The sequence below is a fragment of the Aulonocara sp. 'chitande type north' Nkhata Bay genome, linkage group LG12 (genome assembly GCF_057382095.1).
Source record: "Aulonocara sp. 'chitande type north' Nkhata Bay isolate Kocher_YH1m ecotype deep benthic linkage group LG12, A_spYH_male_GT1.1, whole genome shotgun sequence".
NCBI lineage: Eukaryota > Metazoa > Chordata > Actinopteri > Cichliformes > Cichlidae > Aulonocara > Aulonocara sp. 'chitande type north' Nkhata Bay.
The window spans coordinates 11,254,157-11,276,227 of record NC_141355.1 but is presented as its reverse complement, the minus strand read 5'-3'; the positions used below and the strand labels follow the sequence as shown (position 1 = coordinate 11,276,227).

General features: G+C 40.0%; 1 protein-coding gene across 4 annotated transcripts; it reads right to left on the bottom strand.

Annotated features, from left to right (window-relative positions):
• Positions 1-531: 531 nt before the first annotated feature.
• On the bottom strand, positions 532-21,839 carry rabl6b (RAB, member RAS oncogene family-like 6b). 4 transcript variants are annotated; one of them, XM_086313521.1, is made up of 18 exons: positions 21,699-21,839; positions 17,707-17,814; positions 17,418-17,605; positions 17,201-17,335; positions 16,149-16,196; positions 15,965-15,994; positions 15,485-15,537; positions 15,204-15,292; positions 13,781-13,921; positions 11,717-11,822; positions 11,444-11,547; positions 10,704-11,089; positions 8,947-9,100; positions 8,526-8,729; positions 6,943-7,198; positions 6,605-6,791; positions 3,904-3,962; positions 532-3,413 (listed from the first exon to the last, which is right to left on the bottom strand). In XM_086313521.1, the coding sequence occupies exons 3-18, from the start codon at positions 17,545-17,547 to the stop codon at positions 3,222-3,224; spliced, it is 2,274 nt and encodes a 757-aa protein (XP_086169647.1). In that variant the 5' UTR covers positions 17,548-17,605; positions 17,707-17,814; positions 21,699-21,839; the 3' UTR covers positions 532-3,221. The 4 variants fall into 4 exon arrangements, with proteins under 4 accessions (XP_086169647.1, XP_086169649.1, XP_086169651.1 ...); XM_086313523.1 differs by having other exon boundaries at positions 17,418-17,573; XM_086313525.1 differs by lacking the exon at positions 15,965-15,994.
• Positions 21,840-22,071: the final 232 nt, after the last annotated feature.

Below are 22,071 nucleotides of genomic sequence, written 5' to 3'. Positions count from 1 at the left end.
GCCACGGGAAAGGTTGGCCCTAGCTGTCCTCAGGCTCGCCTCGTCACCATCTCTGAAGGCAACATTCCGAGCTTTCAGCAGCCTGTAGACCTCTCCTGTCATCCATGGTTTTTGATTTGCCCGTACAGTTATGGTTTTCGTGACTGTTACATCCTCAATACACTTGTTGATGTAGGCAGTAACAGTCTCTGCGTACTCCTGGAGGTCAGTGGTGTTGTTATAGGTGGCAGCCTGCTTAAACATGTTCCAGTCTGTGGTGTTAAAGCAGTCCTGTAAAGCCTCCGAAGACCCTTCTGGCCACACTTGTATCCGCTTACGAACCGGTTTGGTGGTTTTAACGAGCGGTCTGTAAGCAGGCATTAGCATGACAGTGATATGGTCTGAGGCGCCGAGGTGGGGGAGGGGAAAAGCTTTGTAGGCTCCTCTCTGAATTGAATTGAACATTCGGTCTTTTTATTTACATAGTTCCAAATCACAACAGCAATTGCTTCAAGGGGCTTCAATATGTTCATATGACAAGACACACACATCTTTTTTATGAAGAAATAAGTTTGCATTTATTGGACAAACCAAACATAAGCAAACTCACACATAGTGTAAAGATGGACCATGTCATGGGGTGACAAATGAAGGGTTTCATTCCAAAATGCTGTACAACCATTAGGAGGAAAAAAACCCCCAAAAAAAAAACAACCCAGTATTTTAAAGAGCATATCATTCATTCAGAAATCTTATTACTTTAGTCACAACAACCCCCTAATGAAGCTGTATTTATTTCATGGAGATGACATTATTCCCACATGCTGTACATTTCATTTTGGAACAAAGCTCTTCAAATATATCTTTTTATTTTTACACTTTTTACATTCTTTTCTTGCTGTACATTTTAAGTCTCATGCTTTGCTTGAAACTGTGGTGTCAGCATTTATCCTCAATCACATGACGAGAGACAATAAAAAGAAGAGCATACAGTATTCAGGATCAATGCTGCATAGTTTCAACTTTGGAATAACACAATTACCTTTTTGTAAACTGTGTGTATATGTGATGGAAAACCATATTAAAGCTGTCAAAAGAATACATGCGATGTATCTTGGAAGCTTCACTTCTTTGAAAAATTTCAGTATTGGGAGACGATGCATGTCATCACGAGTCCATCAAGAGCAGCTGAAATAAACAAAGGTGGAGCAGTTCATACCATCGCAGAGTTTCTTAAGAAGCTCTGGCAGTAAACCACAGCATGATGGATAACAGGAAATGGATGACAAATATCAACAGATGTAACTCGAAAGAAAACAACAACTAAAACAAGCAAACAAACAAAAAAACCTGCATGAGTTTTTAGCAAAGTCTGGGCACAAAACATGCAAAGAAAACAACAAAATGGAAGCAATAAATAAAGTAAAAGTCCTGGGAATGTTAACAAAACTCCACTGAGAGTGACACCAAAGCAAACAACCAAGTCACTGCAATCTTTTAAACAGAATTTAAAGATGATACAGATCCACCTATAAAAAAAGGCTAGGACAACATTCTTAACCTGACCGAGCTAGCCAACAGATTACAGTAAGAACACTTGAAATGGTTCACGAGGACAGCTGCACATCATTCCCTTGTAGTAAACCTCCGTTAAGGCAATCGGAAAACAGGAAGAGAATTTAGCACTGGAATCACACATAGCTTTTATGTGGGGGGGGGGGAAACATGGACTGTGAGGGTCATGGACGCCTCAAAGCAGATTCGTATGTAATTCAAATGTATTGAGATTTAACCCTGCGGAAACTTTGCGTTCCTGTTTGGTGGTGATGTCTTGATAACATCAGTCACTTGCAAATACTTTTCTGGATGTTTCCAGTTAGTGGGATGTTTCAAATCAGTATGCAGAAGTGGCAGTGAGGCTTCAGACTGCTTTAAATGCTCCATTTCAGACATTTTTTCTACTCTTTGTCCGATCATGTCCAAAAAAAAAAAATAGCCACAGCTCTGGCCCTGCTTGACCTTCTGTCCGTATGAGATCACTAAGGAGAAGATGTACACTGTGTACAAGATTTACAAGTCTAAAGAGCCAGTCAACAGTTGAAATGAGAAACACTTTAGCCAATCATGTTGTTGCACTGACACATGCACACAGTAGAGGTTAGTAACAGCTTCCTTTGCTATGCTGTAGGCGTGAGTAGTAGCAGAGTCGCGGCTCTCTCCCCAGTCTCAAAGCGGTTTTTAAATAAGCCCCCAGATCCGATTCAAGATGGCTGCTGAATTGAGAGATTTGCTTATTGAAGGCCTTTGTTAACAGCTCCTTCTAAAATACATACAGCTAAGAACACAGATTAGAAGGTGTCCTGCTTTCAAAATAACCATCAACTTACTCCTGCTGTTCAGGGAGAAGGAGCTAAAGCCGCTGTTAAAGGAAGCTCCAGAAAACAGTCGCTGCTGTTCTTACTCTCACAGAAGAAAAATCTGGAAGCAAGACGGCACCAGAAACCTACCAAACAGATCCCACTGAGATGATCTTGCTTAATAATAATAATTTAATAATAACACAAGCACAAAGAGCCTAATGTTGAGTTAAACACAGAAGGCCATGAGAAAGAAAAATATCCAGTTTCAGATTCAGCCAACTTTGCAAGGATGATGAACTTTAGGAGTGTGAAAAAACAGGAAGGCCTTCTTAAATCATCTAAATTCTCCTCCAGTGTTCATATTTAGACACAAGACTAAAATTACCATTAACCATTAAGCTCAAGAAACAAAGAGAAAGAACACAATGGATTCTTTAAGAAGTCACTTCTCACTCTGAGCATGCTCTCAGTTATTACACCAACCACACCAACATTCAGACTAAATGGTTAAGCTTTATTTACAGCAGCTGGTTCGTGGAGTGGATGATGTCAAATAAAACCTTATTCCAACATATTTAAATGCGTCAGAGTACAAAGAGCTGAGCTGCGGCCACCTTGATCATCGTATTTCTGTTACCACTCACTACAGTACATGTGGGTGTCCCAGCCTGTTCTTAGTGGTTGGAACGGAAGTGACAGCACAGGCGCAGATGGGAAAAACAAACGTAACAAACGTAATATACAGGTCAAACATAGCAGAGTCCTGGCTTATTTTACCTGGGTGCTGTTAGCCTTGTATACAGTGTATGGCTTGGATATGCTGCTTTATGCACATACAAACCACCAACAACCCTGTGCCCTGGCACCCTTCTGCAGGAGCTCTTATAGCTCTTCATAATCGCCATCATCTCTTTTGATTGATGCTGCCCCACCGCCCAGAAAGTCCTCCAGCTCATCCACTTCGGTTTTCTTGGTCCTGGATTTTTTTTTCTTTTTCTCCTTCTCATCGGGCACTGCAGCTTCATCCTTTTCCCTTTTCTTGTGTTTGTGTTTCTTCTTGCTCTTTTCATCCTCCTGTAAGTGACGGCACACAGTTTACTGTAGGACTCGCCGGCAGAACCTCAGAGGCTGTTCACGACATAAAAAGCTGAACTTTTCTATTTCTGTTCACGTTCATAGCAAAACAACAGAATCCTTTTAATAAAGGAAAAAAAAAACCCTGCGGTTTGCAGACTTGCAGTTAAAGACTTAAATCAAGTTTGAAGTCTGAAGCGTCTGACCCCTCACTGGTGAGTGTGTTAGATAAGAATGTCCACTCATTATGTCTTTGAATTTTCATTCAAATCTTTACAAATAATCATTTAACATTTTACATACACCTTTGTAGCAGCAATGTCTCCAAACTATCCTCTTGCTCACCGACCGTCACCACAGCTCAGTACCAGGCATTCAATTTCTAATACCAGTAGATACTATACACTCGATGGTCAATGAGAAAAACTGTTTTATTTCTCTTCTTTAGACACAAAGTCCTTACAGTATGTAATATCAACAAAAAGTTTACCTCTTTGCTCTTCTTCTTCTTTTTCTTCTTTTCCTTGGAGGAGTGCTTGCTTTCTTTCTCTGAAAGAGGAGCACATGCATACAGCACTCTCACAAGTGGTGAACATCTGATGGAGTCATTTTAAATACGTTTTATGTTAAAGTTCAGTTTCTTAACAAAACCAGCAGAACAGACCATTTCAAAAAAGGACAATTGTTTTAACCACTTAATAACATGAAACAATTACATCCTTGCTTCTAAATTGAGATAAAATTGACGTTACTGTAATCAGCCCTAAAAATCTTAGAATATGGTGTCTAGACCAATACTCTGGATGGCATTACCCTGGTCTCAGTTAACACTGAGTAATGGAGTTGTTTTTGACCAAGATATTTCCTTCAATATACATATTAAATAAATACGTGAGGCTGTCTTACTTTGTAAAATTAAAAAACCTGCTGTCTCAGAGTGACTCTGAAAAACTAGTTCATGCATTTATTACTTCTAGGCTGGATTATTGTAATTATTCATTATCAGGATGTCCTAAAAACTCCCTGAAAATCCTTCGGTTGATCCAAAATGCTGAAGCAAGAGTACTGACAGGAACTAGAAAGTAGGGCTGGGCCATATTATACCGTTCACGGTAATACCGGTATAATGTTAGGCAACGATAGGAAAATGAAATATCGCGATAGAATGGGAGTAAAACGCGCATGCACAGTGCCTTTGTTTTCATACGCACATGGCCGATTGTTGAGTGAAACAGGTGAACCAGAATTGGTTTGTAAAAATGGTGCAACTTCCGTGATGTGGAACTGGTTTGGTGTTTGTCCGTCAGATACACAACAAAGCACATTTTTTGCAGAACATGCAAGCGGCCGTCGTTATTGTCATATTTGTCGGACTAAGATGCTCTTAAATCTGGGAGTAATCTGGGTCCTAAACTCTGTATGCTTCAGGTCAAACAACACTGCAGCATCACTGAGAGTTAAAAACTGTCTAAATTCTTTCATCTTTAATAAAACAATCAGCATTGCTGCTTTACCAGGTGTAACTATAAAGTTTAACTTCCAGGCATCCATGAAATCAAAACTTATTACATTTAACGGAGTTAGAAGTTAGCAGGAAGCTAGCGGAAGTTAGCTCGCTAGTTTCGCTAGTTACCTAAGCATGATATAGCATGTTCTGACTGAGAGATTTCTGAAAAAATTCAAACGTACAGCTCTGCTATCACTTCCAACATAAATGAAGACAGGAAACTAAACAGTAGTGACGTTTGTAGGGTTACTGAAGTTGGGCTAGCTGGTATATAATGATGTGCTACGTGATCGCTAGCGACACAGCTATGTTAGCATAACATAAACAGTGAAGCTGGAGGACGAACACTAACACTTTTCCACTTATAAAAGTTAACGTGAAGGTTCCTCATGGTTAGAGACAAATGCAATCGCATGGCAGGATGCTGTAAACGGACCAAACTTCAGTCAGGATAACAACTGAGATGATCCATCCACGATACGAGGTTAGTTATACTGCAACAACATGGGAATAGAGCAGCTGCCAAAGAATTCAACATTAATGAATCAATGGTACAGAAGTGGAGGAAGCAAGAAGAATGAGTTTAATAAAGTTTGATTTATCTGACTGCTTTGATTCGCTTAATGTTCCTTATAATCCCGTGCACCTTATGGTCTGAAAAATACATACTGCACACTGCAGTTTAATGTTGCAAAGCACCTCTTTTTAACTTCAGTGGATATTATACATGGTTATGCTCAGGATATGTCAGCCCATTTCTACTGGAAATGCCTTTTGGTTATACTTTCAGCAAGGAATTTGCATTTGCACTGTTACATTTTTATAAAGCTTTAATGTACATAAAAACCAGCTTCTTGTTTAAGTGAAAATAAATGGAAGGTTGTCTTTTTGCGCTAGTAATGTTGTGGAGTTGTATTTTGTCTCCCATCAATTATTATATCCTTTAATTTCATGCAGTTATATCGTTATCGCAAATTTTCATATATATATCGTGATAAATATTTTTGGCCATATCGCCCTGCTCTACTAGAAAGAGCATATTTCTCCCATACTGGCTTCTTTTGATTGGCTCCCTTAAATCCAGAATGAAATTTTAAAATCCTTCTCATCACATACAACGTTTCGCATAATTAGGCCACCCCATCAGAGCACTTTGCTCTCAGACAGCTGGGTTAGTTGTTGTTCCTAGAGTATTTAAAAGTAGAATTGGGAGGCAGAGCCCTCGGTTTTCAGGCCCCTCTTCTATGAAACCAGCTTCCAGTTTGGATTTGAGAGACAGACACTATCTCTACTTTTAAGATTAAACTTAAAACTTTCCTTTTTGCTAAAGCATGTACCCTGAATCCTCCTTTAGTTATACTGCAATAGGTGTAGGCTGCTGGGGGATTCCCATGATGCATTAAGTATTTCTTCTTCAGTTACCTTTCTCCCTCAGTATGTGCTTACACACCTCTCTGCATTTAACAATTAGTTAATATTAAACTCTGGGTCTCTTCCATGATGCATCTTTTGTCTGACAGTTGGGGTTTTCTCTCTGTTATTGTGGGGTCTTTACATAACAATATCAAGCACCTTGAAGTCACTGTGCAATATCAATTGAATCTAAAGGGTTCTGTTGACCTAATCTGCCTGCTCATCAGCTAATCAAATGTGGAGTTACATCGACAAGTATTTAAGGACTTGCCTTCCTGATCCTCGCTGCTTTCCTTGGCTGCAGGAGGCTCTTCTTGGATCCCGAGACCAAACAGGTCAGTGTCGTCCTTGGGTTTGAAGGTGATCACAGTGGGTTTTAGGGGTTCTGGCACCTTGGCTAACTGCATGTCATCATCAGAGAGGTCAGACAGAAGCTCATCCCTGACTGGAAATGTATCCTGCATTCAAAAGGGATGCAAATGTATATTCATTAAAGAAGCAGAACAGAAAAGTTTTAATTGACTTTTCATCTATTTAATTTCTGTTGCAGATTTTGCTTTCCAGATCTGTGACCTGAACTGGCCTCATAGTGGAAGTATCTTTGTTTACCTTTGCAATTTTAGGTGTGTCTGATGCTTCAGAGTCAAAGTCAGGGTCATCCATCACAAACGAGAGCATTTGCTGAGCCACAGGAGCCTCAGGGTCTGTGTCAGAGTCCTCCACTTTGGGCGTGCTTCCCTTCTTCTTGCCTTGGTGTCGGGCTGGCTGCTCTACTGCGGGAGTTAAAGTGAGGGAGATGGGTGGTGTGGTTTGGCCCTGGGGATCCGGAGCTTTAGATGTCACCTTTGGTTTTGTGATTATAGGCCTGATTCAAGGAACACGTAAAAAAACAAAACAAAAAACATATCAGATCACAATGGGGGAAAGGGGGGGGGGGGGGGGGGGATAGGCTGCATATCTACACTGATATGTACTGGGTCATGCGTTAGGGATGCCACATCGTTTACACATCAACCTACAGTGACACCTCAAAACTCAAAGTAAAGAAGTGATGCAGCAGGATAATCCATTTTGTCAAAATTTCATTGCAAAAATGGTACTCAGTGGTTTGTATGGCTGTATGTTTGTATGTGCTTGTATGTATGTGTGACAACGTCGGGGCATGCTCCTAATGAGATGACAGCTGATGTCTCAGGACCCACTGCACCAGTGTAGGGTCTGACAGTGGGCCCGGGAATTTCAACGTGATACCTAGCGTCACTCAGGGTGCTGCTGGCTAGCCCTATAGCGGTCTGTGTGTCCCTCCATTGATATGTCCCTCTCTGACACTACCAAACCAGTCAAGTTTAACGATGTTACAGACAGAATAACGTTCTCCATGGCTTCTTCAGACTGTTTCACATCTGTCACATGTGCTCAGGGTGAACCTGCTCTTGTCTCTGAAAAGCACAGGGTGCTAGTGGTGCCAATTCTGGTATTCTATGGCAAATGCCAATCGAGCTACATGGTGTTGGGCAGTGAACACAGGACCCTACTAAAGGATGTTGAGCCCTCAGGCCACCCTCATGAAGTCTGTTTCTGATGATTTGTTCAGAGACACTGACATCAGTGGCCTGCTGGAGGTCATTTTGTAGCTCTGGCAGAGCTCACCCTGTTCCTTCTGGGACAAAAGAGCAAATACTAGACCTGCCGATGGGTGAAGGACCTTTTGTGACTCTGTCCAGCTCTCACAGAGTAACTGCCTGTCTCCTGTATTCTCCGCTATGTTCCTGAAACTATGCTGGGAGGCACAGCAAACCTTATTGCAAGTGTGCGTATTGATGTGCCATTCTGCAGGAGTTGGACTACCAGTGCAACCTATGCGGGGTCCTGATATAACCTCATGCTACCAGTAGTGACACTGGCCCTAATCAAATGCATACAACTAGAGAAAAACAGTCAGAAAAGATCAGGAGGCAGAAAATACCAGTGGCCTCCACCTGTAAAACTATTCCTGCTTTGTTGTCGCATTGTTGCCCTTCTAGGTCACCTCTTGTTAAGTGAACTGATTAACAACCTCCTGTGCTACTTAACTGATAAGATCAATATCCCCGAGGTTTCACTGACTTAATGCTAAACTCAGATTAAAAAGTGTGTCTTTAATTTTTTGAGCAGTATATCACTTGTGTCACTAATGAAATTTCTTGACTTACGCTTTGAGCTCAGGTTTACTTTCCAGGTCTTGATCCTGTGAGATTACAAGCGCTGTTGGTATTCCCTCCTCCTCGTCACTGCTCAGAGTGATATCTTTAATGGGGGGGAGGGCCTTAGAGTTGGAAAGGCTTGGCTCAGTATCATCAGGGTCAAGCTCATCCTGGAAACTGGACACCATGGGGTTTCCTCTATCCTCACCATCACTGGGTTGAAGCAAGAACACGAAAAGTTGGTTCAAAGAGGCTTGAAGAGGTGACCGAAAGCAGACACTTAGTGACTAACAATGTAGTAAAACATTTAAAAATTTAATTCAACCTCTTCTAAATGTTGAATAAAGAAGGTAAAATGTAAAACATTGACAAAGAGTATTTTCTAAAAGTAAAAACAGGCCAAGTCAGAAGTATTTGTGAAAATTTTCACCTGTCACTGTCCACAGTGGGAGCTGCTGCAGGTCGGGGCACCTTGGTCTTGGAGGGCAGGCTGTCCTCCAAGAAACTCTTGTCCAGTCTCTCATCTGGCACAAAATCATCCACACTCTGCACCTTAGCAGGACACACTGGTACAGGAGGCTCCTCTGAGGAAAACATTGAGACAATTTTTGACTGAGAGCAAAATGACTCAGAACAAAAATCTACGCTTTAAAGTTCAAAAGCTCCAAAGCAGAACCACTGTGTGTTTGCTTTTAGCTAATTATACAGAAACTGCAGGGAAAGACTGAAATCACATGACATTCCAACACCAGCCAGTCTTTTGATCCTTTTAAATGCTCCGCATTTCTCAACTCCCAAGTCTCAAACCTTGTGACTACTTACTATGGACCTGGCAGTTTCAGTTACGGTCAACAAATATATTCTAAAGCTGGTCTGGATACTCTCAGTGCCCGGAGGACAAAGAAAACTCAAAGTGAACTCTTTATTCAGTAACTGATATAACAATCTCCATTGAATGTGTTCATTAGCTTACTACATTCTAGTTTATCAAGATTTGACGGATGTGACTGAACAGCTTTCTTAACCCTTAGATGATTCTTTAAAATCCTCACTCTTCTCGTCTTTGACTCTTTCTAAAGACAAAACAGTGGAGCTTCTCAAAAAGTGCTGTAAAAGTATTATATAGTAATATTTGTTCCACTTTAAATGACTCAGTCAACTACTTTGGTCTGAACTTTTAATATCCAATATTAATAATATTTAATGGATTTTAATGATTTGAAGGCCAGTATGTTTATATAGCTCCACTGATTTTTATCAAAAAAACAAAAACAAAAAAAAAAAACCCCAAAGAAGAACAACAATTTCCATGAAATACATTTCAAGGAATATTTGATTATTTTCAATAGGCCCTAAAATGAGACTGATTGGCAGAAACATTGGTGTTCATTATTATTATTTTTTTTTTGCAGTGTCATAGTCACCTCTCTTTGCAACAAAAACAAAAACAAGAAACTGTCACACTCAATGCCCTAAGGACAAAAAAGTGGCAGCTTTGCAAAAACTCCTGCAAAAATATTATAAAGTAATATTTTTTTCCACTTTAAATGATGGAATCTTTCAAAAATACTTCATCCTGAAATATAAATATTAATCACGTTTTTTTATTTTAACCCCTCAAGAAGAGAGACTCCAGCTGAGGTGGAGCAGAAGCTGTAAATGGACAGACTGATCTTTGCATGCAAGCTTCCCACGTTGTGCTGCCAGCTGTTCTCTTCCTGTCCATGGAAAAGTCACACCGCCCTTACATTTGCTGATGAGAGGGACTTGCAGCAGTACCCTGCAGATTTAAACTGATTAATTTTTTTGACCTGTAAACAGCATCCAAAAATGAGCATCTCTATATACGCCTGCAGTTCCTCTGTGTCTACATAAGCCACTGAGTGATTCATATGCAGGTTTGTCATGGCCACAATTTGCTTCAACCAGCAGCAGTGCATGGTCATGTCATGGTGTGTATGTCCTGGGATCAAACCTCTGGTTGCTACTCATGATTTACTGTTATTGAATTCGTTTATAATTGAGAGTGTTGGTCCACTTAACCTGAGTGCAAAATTGCAGTGTTGGACTGTAATGCTACGTGGACGAATGTGCTAATGGCTGTGAATAGACAGAAATATTGTCACAGATGGCTGGTGTAGAGACTACATGGAGCACTCTGCTGTGCGAGTGCTGTGTAGGACTGACCTGGTGCTGAGGCAGAAGCCTCGGTGGCTGGGGATGAGCCAAACCATCGGGAGATGAAGCTGCGTTTCTGTGGGCCCGACGCTCCTGCAGCTGGTGACTGAAGGTGTTCGGGTGACTGGGCCAATGATTTTACCTCAGCAGCAGGTGAAGCTGCCCCGCCAGCTGCTGCTGCTGTGGGAGGCAGAGGAGAGGTTGTGGACACAGATGGTGACTGTGGGAGTGGCTGGGAAGGGATTGGTGGCTGTGGAGTGCTGGGACTGGAGCTGCCGGTGGAGGCCCCACTGGGAGGGACAATGGGGGACTGAGAGCCTGATGAGGGACTCTGACCGTTGGCTGGACCAGGGGAACCATAGCCCTTACTGCGAGACTCCAAGTTCTCCAGGAAACTGCAGATATCACAACAGGACTTTTAAGAGACTTTGAATAACATCTGAGGCCATCAATACAGTTTAGAAACTAGAGTAAGGAAAAACTCAGTAGAAGGAAATGTACACAGATGTGTAGTTCATTTTACAAATCTGTTAAATTCAACTGCTAGAAGATGGAGGTAGTAGTGTGCACCCAGCTCACTAGTTTAAGCCCAGCAGTGGACATGAGAGCACCTAATGCATAAAAAGTGAGGACACATATTTTACATAGAGTGGGGGAGAATTTTGGGAAATAAAGCTTTTGATCTAGTCCCTCTAGTGGCTCAGTAACAGCAGTGCACAGGCTGTCAGAGAGAATAAAGATGAGCATACATCTCATAGTTCTGATCTTCAGTCTCCTGCTGGACACAGAGCTCCTCCAGTGTCGCATCCATGTCCAACTGGTTGGTCTCCAGCTGCCTCAGGAGGGTCTCCCTCTGCACACAAACACATGGCATGATTACCTGGGCACGTGCTGAGATAAAATAGGTGTGTTTTGTCTTCCATTACAATAAATAAATCATAATAAAAAATTATAGCGTTTGAAAACCTGATATTATAAATAAAAATAAATCAAATATTCAGCACATAAAACAAAACAATAACCTGCAGCTGTAGGAACGGGATGTTGAAAAACTTGTGCAGATATTTCAAGCCAAAGCCATTCTTCATAGAGGACTCGGCATAGTGGATGTAAGATGATCCCATAGGTCTGTAAAAGGAAAGCATTAGTAGTAAACTCAAGTTTCTGAATATATACCCTATATTTACATGCCTCATTGATGTCCAAGTGTTATTTAATAAAAAAAACAAACAAACAAAAAAAAAAAAACGGAAAGAGGTGTAGCTGCATTTACCACCTCAAGGGCACAAAAACATCAGACACATCATCAGCTTGTTAAGTTGTTAAACTGACAGTGGATAACACCTTCCCTTTGACACTAGACAGCTTTCAGTGGTAAAATATCCATTTGTATTATACTGGTTAGTTACCAACCAGCCAAATAAATATAAGTCACGTTCCCCAGGGTAGCTGTGGCTACAACCGTAGCTTGCCTCCACCAGTGTTTGTGAATGCGAGAGTGAATGAATAGTGGCATTGTAAAGCGCTTTGGGTGCCTTGAAAAGCGCTATATAAATCCAATCCATCATCATCATCACTTTTGAACACTATTATGCGAGTTATCTTCTATCCACGGTCTACTGTTCAGCGTAGTTTCTACCGCTGTTTTCACTGCAGAGTCTATATAAAAATTGTAGGTAACAATCTTCAAGTCCCTCATTGGTTAGTGATATTCTGTTTTAACGCTACAAGTTTAGCGTTTTTGTTGTGACCATCTCAGCTTTTTGAAACTAATGCCACATTGATGTGCTCAATGGATAACAAACTGTAAATGAAAACATTTTGTATTATGAGCACATACAGTTTTATCCTCCCTTTTGACTTTGGCGAACCATCATTTACAAAACAATCATATTGTATTTATTAAGAATAAAATCTAGGAAGGAAAGTTTCCTGAAGTCAAAGATCAAGGGAGCTGAAAATTGTTTTTCCAGAGACTTTTATAGAATCAGACATCTTTTCTGTTAGAGAGAATTCAGGTTTAAGGCACTTCCACACTGGCAGGTAGCAGGAGTTTCGGTTTAAAATCCCCGGGAAGTACCATGTTTTCACAGATTATTTTACTTGCAGCATGTTTTGTGCAAATATGTTTTAAATGTGCAAGATGCTAAGCTGTACCTTACGTCTCTGATTGGAGTGGTGGCACTCATAGGGATCATTTTGTGGGGAAGAAGAGTCGGATAACCCACAAAATTACCATTTTTACACAACTGTGCATTGAGCCTGAAGCAGACAGCCCACTAGAGAAAGTTGATGGCCACTGTTGTGATACCTGTTATCTACTACTGGGGTTTTAAGTTTTGCAGAGCCAGTCCCTCTGGTGAGGTGTAAGCTCAAATCTGGGTAAGAAAACAAAATTAACAAAAAAAAAAAAGCTTCTTCCTGTTTTGGTTGTGTCACTGAGCCCTCAGTTCCCTGGATGTCTGGTTTGTGGCTGCAGACACAGACACAGTGAAAGAACACTAATCTAGTTGTTGATTATGTAAATTTTTTTAAAGTTAAAACCAAAAATTAAAGTCCTTAGAGAATTATATTGTTCCCGGTTCTGTTTTCTTCCAACACTTCCTGTTTATTCCTGGTACTGTTTCCTGTATTTTTGCTATCTGTGACTGAACACAGTGATATATGGTGCAGTATTCTGAGTCCCTATAGGCAGGTCCTGCAACTTGGCACCATCCTGGTAATTTGCTCATGCAGTTGTTGTGGAAAAACAAAACAGTCCCTGTATAAATACAGAGGTACACGGACAAACGTTGGTGAACTTTTGGCTTAAAAATAAGATTTTAAAACTTTTTTACTTCTATGTGTGTGCAAGGTTTGATGACATTATGGCTTTATTAAAAGCTCAGAGTGTAGACACAAAAAAGGTCTGTGTAGCTTATCCCAGAGTATTGAGCAAATGCGATGCTCATTGAAATGTTCAAATTTGAAAACATTTTCCACAGCTATATCAGGTAACAAGATTTACTTTTTACAGAGAAAACAACTTTTATTATTATCACACTTTTTATTTCAACTGTATACATTCAATTATTATCTATATCTACCTGTTCAATCCAGCAATTAGGTCCCTTATATCATCAGGGAGGATGACACGATGCTCGCCCATGTCCCTGTAGTTTCCCAACACACACACCGGCACATGGGTGGGTACTTTGGGCAGCTCCCTCAGGATGTAATTAAAAGTCCTGCAATTGATAGGATCACAACATTTATCTGGGAGTATCAATATTCACTGGAAACTGACTATTCTTCAAATATCGCTTCCCCAACTCTGCTTACAAATGACGGTACACAGTTTTCTAAAATACTTGTGCTTTCCTGTTTTTATGACTGGTAACCCTGAAGTTCAGTATTTGGCTTTAAAATGTAGAGAATTAAGCAGGGACTCAAAACAGTAATGTATAAATGTTTTAAAACATAGACACATTTTTTGATTTTTGTGTAATTTAATGACAGCCAGAAAATAATGACCTACCCACAGAGGTGTCTGTGAAAATTATACACCTGCAAGGGCATATTTTCTGTTCAATTTTATTTTATTTATACAGTGGCAAACCACAACAACAGTTGCCTCAAGGCGCTTAATAGTGTAAGGTACACCCTGCAATAATACATAAAGATAAAAACCCATCAATCAAATGATCCCCTATGAGCAAGCACTTTGGTGACAGTGGGAAGGAAAAACTCCCTCTTAACAGGAAGAAACCTCCGGCAGAACCAGACTCAGGGAGGAGCGGCCATCTGCTGCAACCGCTTGGGGAGTCACACCATGACAGGAACACTAATATGGATCCTAGACAGCTAGCTAGTCTTGCCCAACCAAGACTGGCTTTACAGTCAGAAAGTTAGTCTGAGCCTAAGCCTCTTCCAGAGGACCCTTTGTCCCCAACGGCCACCTTCACCTAAAACAGTTTACTTATTTCCTTTACATCTGAATTTGAATTATATTTGAAATGTGAGTAAATCCCCTTGTTAAAGATGATTAAATGCATGATGAAAAACAGTATTTAATAATGGAGATTAGACTACAGCATTAACCAAAGTAAACGTGATTATAATTTTTGCTACACTTAAGCATACCTATCATTTACTGTGCTTAGTCACTGTAGCACCTAGAACAACAGTGAGGCTCAACTCATGTGTTTTTAATTGTGGCTGAATAACAAAAGAGCTCTACAGCACAGAGACATAAGATACACCAGATCCTACTTTACATGAAACCCCACTGAAAAACCTACAGTTATATCATTTGCCATGCTAATATATACATAAAAAAAAATTCTCCCTTGGGATGCCCAAAATAGCAATAGTGGAATGTATTTTAAGGATTGTGCATCTAGAGCTGAACACAATCCAGCAGTGGAAGCTTCATAGCCACAGACAGACACAATGAAACTTTATCTGCTCATGCATATTAAAGAAATAGACTTGCCTGATGAGACAACAACACACACAAAGCTCTCTTACCACTGCTTGGTGATGTCAAACATCATGATCACTCCATTGCAGTTCTTGTACACATCCAGGAATTCTGCATCCAGGGCCACCTCATCTGACTATAACACAAACAAATTAATATTTAAGAACAATTGGAGGAAAATATTCTGCTGAGATCATATGCTTCTTTTCCTTTTTTCCCCCTTTACAATTTCCTCCTTATAAGACATCTTTCTCTGATTAAAATCTGCAACCCACATACTAGAAGTGAGCCTTTCTTCCAAAACACATGACAGCCATGTGATAGTCACCTCTTGGGGCTCATTCTCCAGTTTCAAATTGTCACCGCGCCTTTTTCCTTTGCCTGAAAGAACAATTGGTCACAAATGGTAAGATCAGACAAGCTGACACACAGTGAAATCCTGATCTACAGTTTGGTTTTTGCTTTAAGTTAGTATAAAGGTATAGAGCAAGCAGAGCAGCAGCACAACTGCTTTTCTAACAGAAAAGCATCTCGCAGCCTACTTTGACCACACAGTGCCCTTTAAATACACGCTGCAGATGCTCACGCTCCAACTGGGTGCAGCAGTAGCAAAAAACAAAAAACAAATAAACAAAACAATAAAAAGGAAAGAAAACCCTCAAACAAAACAGCCAAACTCTGAGACATAGCTAGGCAGCAACCCTGAGCCATACTCTGACAATATTGACATTCAGATAAGAGTGGGGATAGGCAGGGCAAACCCACAGCACACAAGAGTTTAGTATCTACATACTGTAGCAGCGCTCACCTACACCTTCAGGAAGAGGATATTTTTGGCCTGAGATGAGTGTAAGAGAGGTGCCCAAAAAAAAAGACAACATCAACACTGAGGACAGAACAGACAAGCAACAAGCATCTCTATTGGATGTGTTGATATAATGCAAGAGGTCAGCCTCAGAGGAAATTTGACTGGCATGTGTGTCAACACTCACCTTTGTCCACCACGTCCCACACCTCTACCTTCACCACATCATCAGTAGCTGAGGCAAGCACAGAGGACACATTCATTATTCATGTTCTGAGACTACAGAGAGAAGAGTTCAAATCTATTGACTGTTAAATGACTAATGTGGATCTACTCGCGCTAAGTAGTGTAGTGTTTTCTCACTAGTATGGAAGCACTGACACAAATACAGGACGTCTCCTCTAACAATCAGTTAGCTCAAACTACAGCTAAACTTTTTCTTTTTACCTTGATATGGTGCCACTGGAATAAATTATGAGGCACAAACAGCAGATGTCAAACCAAAACAGAAACATAACTAAAGCAGTGGTGACAAGCAGGGCTGGGTGACATGAACCAAAAGAATCCTCTCAGTATTTAAAAGCTCCTTTTGGCTGATTCACTAATATGTATGTATGTATGTATGTATGTATGTATGTATGTATGTATGTATGTATGTATGTATGTATGTATGTATATTTAACAAAAACAACATGTGATGTGTCACAGACACTTTTATTAAAGCAGACATCTAATTTTATTGGTCCTAATTAAAGGTAGTTGGGCTGTCAGTCAGGACAGGAAGTGAATTGCAAAGGAAGTGAATTGCAGTTAGTTCCATATTAAGTCAGTTTTGTGTAGTTCAGTGTACTTGAAGAGGGTGGAAGTAATGTAAATTTCATCATCAGACAGTAAGCACGAGGCTTTGTGCAGATGTTCACGTGCACACCAGTTTTTTTGTGAACATGCACTCATTTACAGAACTGTACTATAGAGTAGCAACTATCCAACCTTCAAGCAGGCTTCGACCAAACTAGGAAAAAAGTCTGTGTGCACATGAACAACACAGTCTACTTCACCTAAAGGTGCAGTGGCAGAATAAGTGTATAAGTTGGTAACGCAACATTGGACTACATTGATATAAATTAAATGGCTAATTCTAAAACACTGTAATGATATATATATATATATTTTTTTAAATGTATATATCACCCAGCCCTGGTGAGATGATCACATGTGGTCACAGCTATCTTGGCTTACTTTTGTAATTCCAATGGATGCTTGTAGCTTGGATCTCCTGAGTGGGTATATACTCCTCCACAAACTTCTTGCCCTGCAGTCGATGCCATAAAGTACTCTTTCCAGTGTTCCTGTCTCCACGAATCACTATTTTCACTGGAGTAGGAGACATGATGGAGATGCCATAAAACTGAACAAACTAAGACAGAACATGTATTTAGCTGGCTGGATTACTTACTGTTATACTGGACCCCTTTGGCAAAGCGTCTCTGCAAGCTCTGGTTCATGGACTGCAGACCAGCAGGAATGTTCTTCTCCTTGAGCTGGCCAGGCTCAGAGCCCACCAGCTTCTTCAGCGCTGAGAACATCTTGACTGAGCTTCACCAGCTTCACTCTGCAGTAGAGAGGAACTCTGGCTGATGACTCCTTAATGACAACACAAGTAAAAGTGTAGCAGCGTATCTTCACGAGCAAGGAAGTTAAGGATCTATGCTGAGATGCAAATATGATGCCAAATCACTTCGTACCAACTTCAGTGGTTTACTGAATTTAGCGGTGCCTCTTTTAAAGTTGACCAGATGTTTTTCTTTGCCTGTCACAAGTAGAATTTACTACCATGTTGTTTTGAGCATCATCTAAGGGGAAAAAAAACAAAGAAAAACACAGAGACAGAGGTTGGGGATTAAAGACTCTTGTTTAGATGAAATTCTTCTGTTAACATGTAGGTGTGATGAAAAGGACAGGCTTGATATTTTTTGCAAAAAATGAAAATTATATCAAACTATGCTCAAGTGTTAGAACATGAGAAAAACCACAAATCCACTAGTTCCAGCTTCTTGTGCGAGTTTGTCACTCTTATGTGGAAATAAAATAAATGAATGCGAATTGTAAGTTATTCAACTTAAAAAAAATTAAGATATGCTTTATTTATTCAAAAAGTTGGAAAAACTGCTGTGTACAGCTGGAAACTAATTCTCAGTAAAATAAACACAATATAACAAGAAAACAACAACAGCACAGCTAGTATGAACGCCATTAGACCACGACAGTCAAAAGACAGTTTATGTGGAAGTGCATTAAAGGTACAGTATGGAAAATCTCACTGACATGACATCAGCAGATTGTATTCAACTAAAATATGTTTTCTTACCTGCCCCAATTCAAATTTGTCCTACATGGGCCACTGTAGTTGGGACTAGAGCAGGGTGATATGACCAAAAATATTTATCACGATATACATTTGAAAATTTGTGATAACGATATAACTGACGATATAATCGACACTAGACAAAATACTTTACAGCTCCACAACTTTATTCGTGCAAAAAAAATAATAATAAAATCAATGCATTTTCACTTAAACAAGCAGCTGTTTTTTTTTAATCTGCATTAAAGTTACATAAAAATTTAACAGTGCAAATGCAAAATCCTTGCTGACCGTTTAACCAAAAGGCATTTCCAGTGGAAATTGGCCGACATATCCTCAGCATAACCATGTATAATATCCACAAAACTTAAAAAGAGGTTATACACATAATACAGTAATATTATGTTGAAGCACAGTACGTAGCACTCCGCGAGGCTCCTACCTACGATAGCCGTAATGCTCCAACAATCCATCAAGCGGTGCGGGTTCCTAGCTTAGCAAAGTCGTACTAAAACATTTGAAAGATTTTCCAGTGCTGTGTACGACATAAAATCGTTTCGAGGTCAGTAAACACAACCAGAATTCATACATAAGGCACACGGGATTATAAGGGGCACTGTTGATTTTCAGAAAAATCAAAGGATTGATTTTAAGTGTGCCGTATTTTCCAAAAAACACGGTAATAACGACGGCCCGCTAGCATGCTCTACCAAAAATAATGCTTTGTTGTGTATCTGACGGACGAAAGCTAAACCAGTGCCACACCACTGAAGTTGTAGCATATTTACAAACCAATTCTGGTTCATCCGTTTCATTTAACAATCAGCTTTTGCCCTTCTCATTCTCTGTCGCCGCCATGCTTTTTCCGCCATGTGCGTATGAAAACAAAAGCACTGCACATGCGTGTTTTACCCATATTCTATCGCGATATTTCATTTTCTTATCGTTGCCCGACATTATACCGGTATTACCGTGAACGGTATGATATGACCCAGCCCTAGCTGAGACAGATATGTTTTAGTCAGCCGAGAAAGTAAAAGGAGACCGACACAAGTCTATGAGTAAGTAAGCTGCTTAGCCAGAATTAGTGAAACTTTCTTTGAAGCGGATCTAACAGTGTTGGCCTTGAACACTTATCGAACAACCTCTCATACGATGTGAGAATGTAATCAAACTTTTTATCAGAAGAAAGAGTAATTTTTCCGTCATTCAAGCCTGGGATAAAGTTGGCTTATAACCAGCTTTGTGTTAGAGAAATTAAAAGAGCTAAATGCAACCTATATAAATAAAATGTACTTAAAAGACATAATTAAACATTAATAAATGTATATTTGTGGATGCAATACTCTTTTTTTTTTTCCTGCTAAATAACCTCAACAAATGACTGACTGACTACTTTTAAGGCTGCTTTCCAGAGCAAGAAGTCTGGAGTTTGACTCCTCCATCTGTTGTGGGGGTTCTCTCCGGGTACTCCGGCTTCCTTCCACAGTCCAAACGCATGCAGTTAGATGAGTAAGGTTCACTGGCAATGCTAAATTGCCCATAGTTGTCAATGTGAGTGCAAATGATTGTCTGTCTCAATATGTTAGCCCTGCGACAGACTGGCAACCTGTCCCAGGCATACCCTGCCTCTCACCCTATGGTAACGGGGATAGGCTCCAGCATCCGTGCAACCCTGATAAGGATAAGTAAGCAAGTAAGTAAGTAAACTTTATTTATTAAGCGCTTTTCACAGACAGGCAATCACAAAGCGCTGTACACAAATATTAAAATATTAAAATAAACAATAAAATCAATAGACATTATATACAATGTAAAAGATCAAATGTAAATAATGTAAAAAAAATATATATATATATATATAAAATATGTAGATCAACAAAAGGCTTGTTTGAACAGAAGAGTTTTTAACTGTTTTTTAAAAGAATCCACAGAATCAAGCAAACGTAATTGTAGTGGTAAACTGTTCCACAGCCTTGGTGCAACAGACTGAAAGGCTCTGTCCCCTTTTGGGGACCGGAAGAGAATGGATGAATGATGTTATCTATCATTATCTACATTTATACTGCCCAATAAATTAAAAATTAAAAAACAAAGAAACAGGAGGAAAAACCTTTTACCACGTTTTGACAACTTCACTGTTGCGCACACGCTTGGAACACCACAAACACAACAATCGGATGATCCAAGCATTGTTAGCTAGAGAGTTAACGAGATAAAAGTAGTTCTAAAACAACTGTCCGTCCATAGAAACTTCTAAATATAGTTTTAGATTGCACTTTCACTTTGATCCATCCCTCTCCTGCCAGTTTCAAAACGCCAGGAAGACAATCACAAAGATACTCATCTGGGGTGATGTCATAGTAGCTTAGTTTATTAAAGCACAGCTTCAATTACAGCTGAAGATGACGGGGTAGAAAGCATAAGGATTTTGCACTTGACTAAATATTCATTACTGTCAATCATCCCTGCCACAGAGACAGGACTGGTCAGAACTTAACAGTAAATCACAATCTATACTTTACCCCACATTAGAAGGTTAAGCTCACTCACTCTCTCTCTCCCTCTCTCTCTCACACACAGTCCAAATTTTACTGTTAAATCATTTGATAAACGGCTGGCTTTGACGGGTCGGGGGAGGTAATCTCGACTATGTTACCAAAATGGTAATGGGAGAACATGAGAGGCACAAGCTGAAGCAAGACATAATGACGACGTTGTCAGATGATTCTTCGCAGTAGGTTTAATGACAATGAATTAGAAACTGTCTCTAAAACAATATTTGACCAGCTGAAAAACAGAAAGCTTCAGAACACGTCTCCGTGTCCTGATGGGAGCTGTCACAGTGTCCCTACAAGAAATACATTATTCGCTATCAAGATCAGCTTTGTCTTCAGTTGACATTATTAGTACATGCTTCGTGTCTGTTTGTATTAAAAAGTTAATAAAAAAAAGTATTAACTAGCTCAAATCCAAAGAGCCGAGCAATTATCTACCAATGGCTGCGAATTAATTCTGTTTTCAGGTTGAATTTCCCTTTCACCGTTATCCTGCTAGCATTAGCTGACTGTGCTGCTCGCTCAGCTAGAACAGTGAGCTTTGCTTAATATATCAAGCAATGTGTTTAAGCATTCTTAAATCAGAAAATTCGAAAGAGTATGTAAAGGTCAATTCGGATTTCAAAAAGAGATGAGGCAGCCCGGCTTGTTACCTAACGTTACACCAGCTAAAGGGTAACGTTATCCTTTGGCTTCTCTTTAGCTAGCAATCCAGGCAATATTAGCTTAGCTTTGCCACTTCTGCGCTCAGTGACACTACACGGCAGCACGTCAGGATGAGTTTTTCAGGTTAACGTCAGCTGCAAATACTCACGGGTATATATTAAGATAGGAGCGTGCAGTCCCAGCATCTTTTCCTCAAAACATCTGTCAGACCTCCATCCCGACAGAGATATAGCAGCGACATTCCTTTGCAAAGAAAACAGCTACCGCCGACCAATCATCAAGTAGCACGCAAAACTTGTGAATATCCGGTTTCAAAATAAAGCTCAAGCTTAGCGATACCGAAACATTATTTAAGCTTATGCTCCAAGTAGCTTACTCATGGATATTCTTACTTAAATTTCAATAGGTCTGAGTAGGTTTCCAACAATACAGAAGAAGTTGTGCCTCGAATTTTTTTCTGCATATTTATTTGTTTGTGTTTGCAGATTGCCACATATTGTGAAACCAATACAATCTGGATT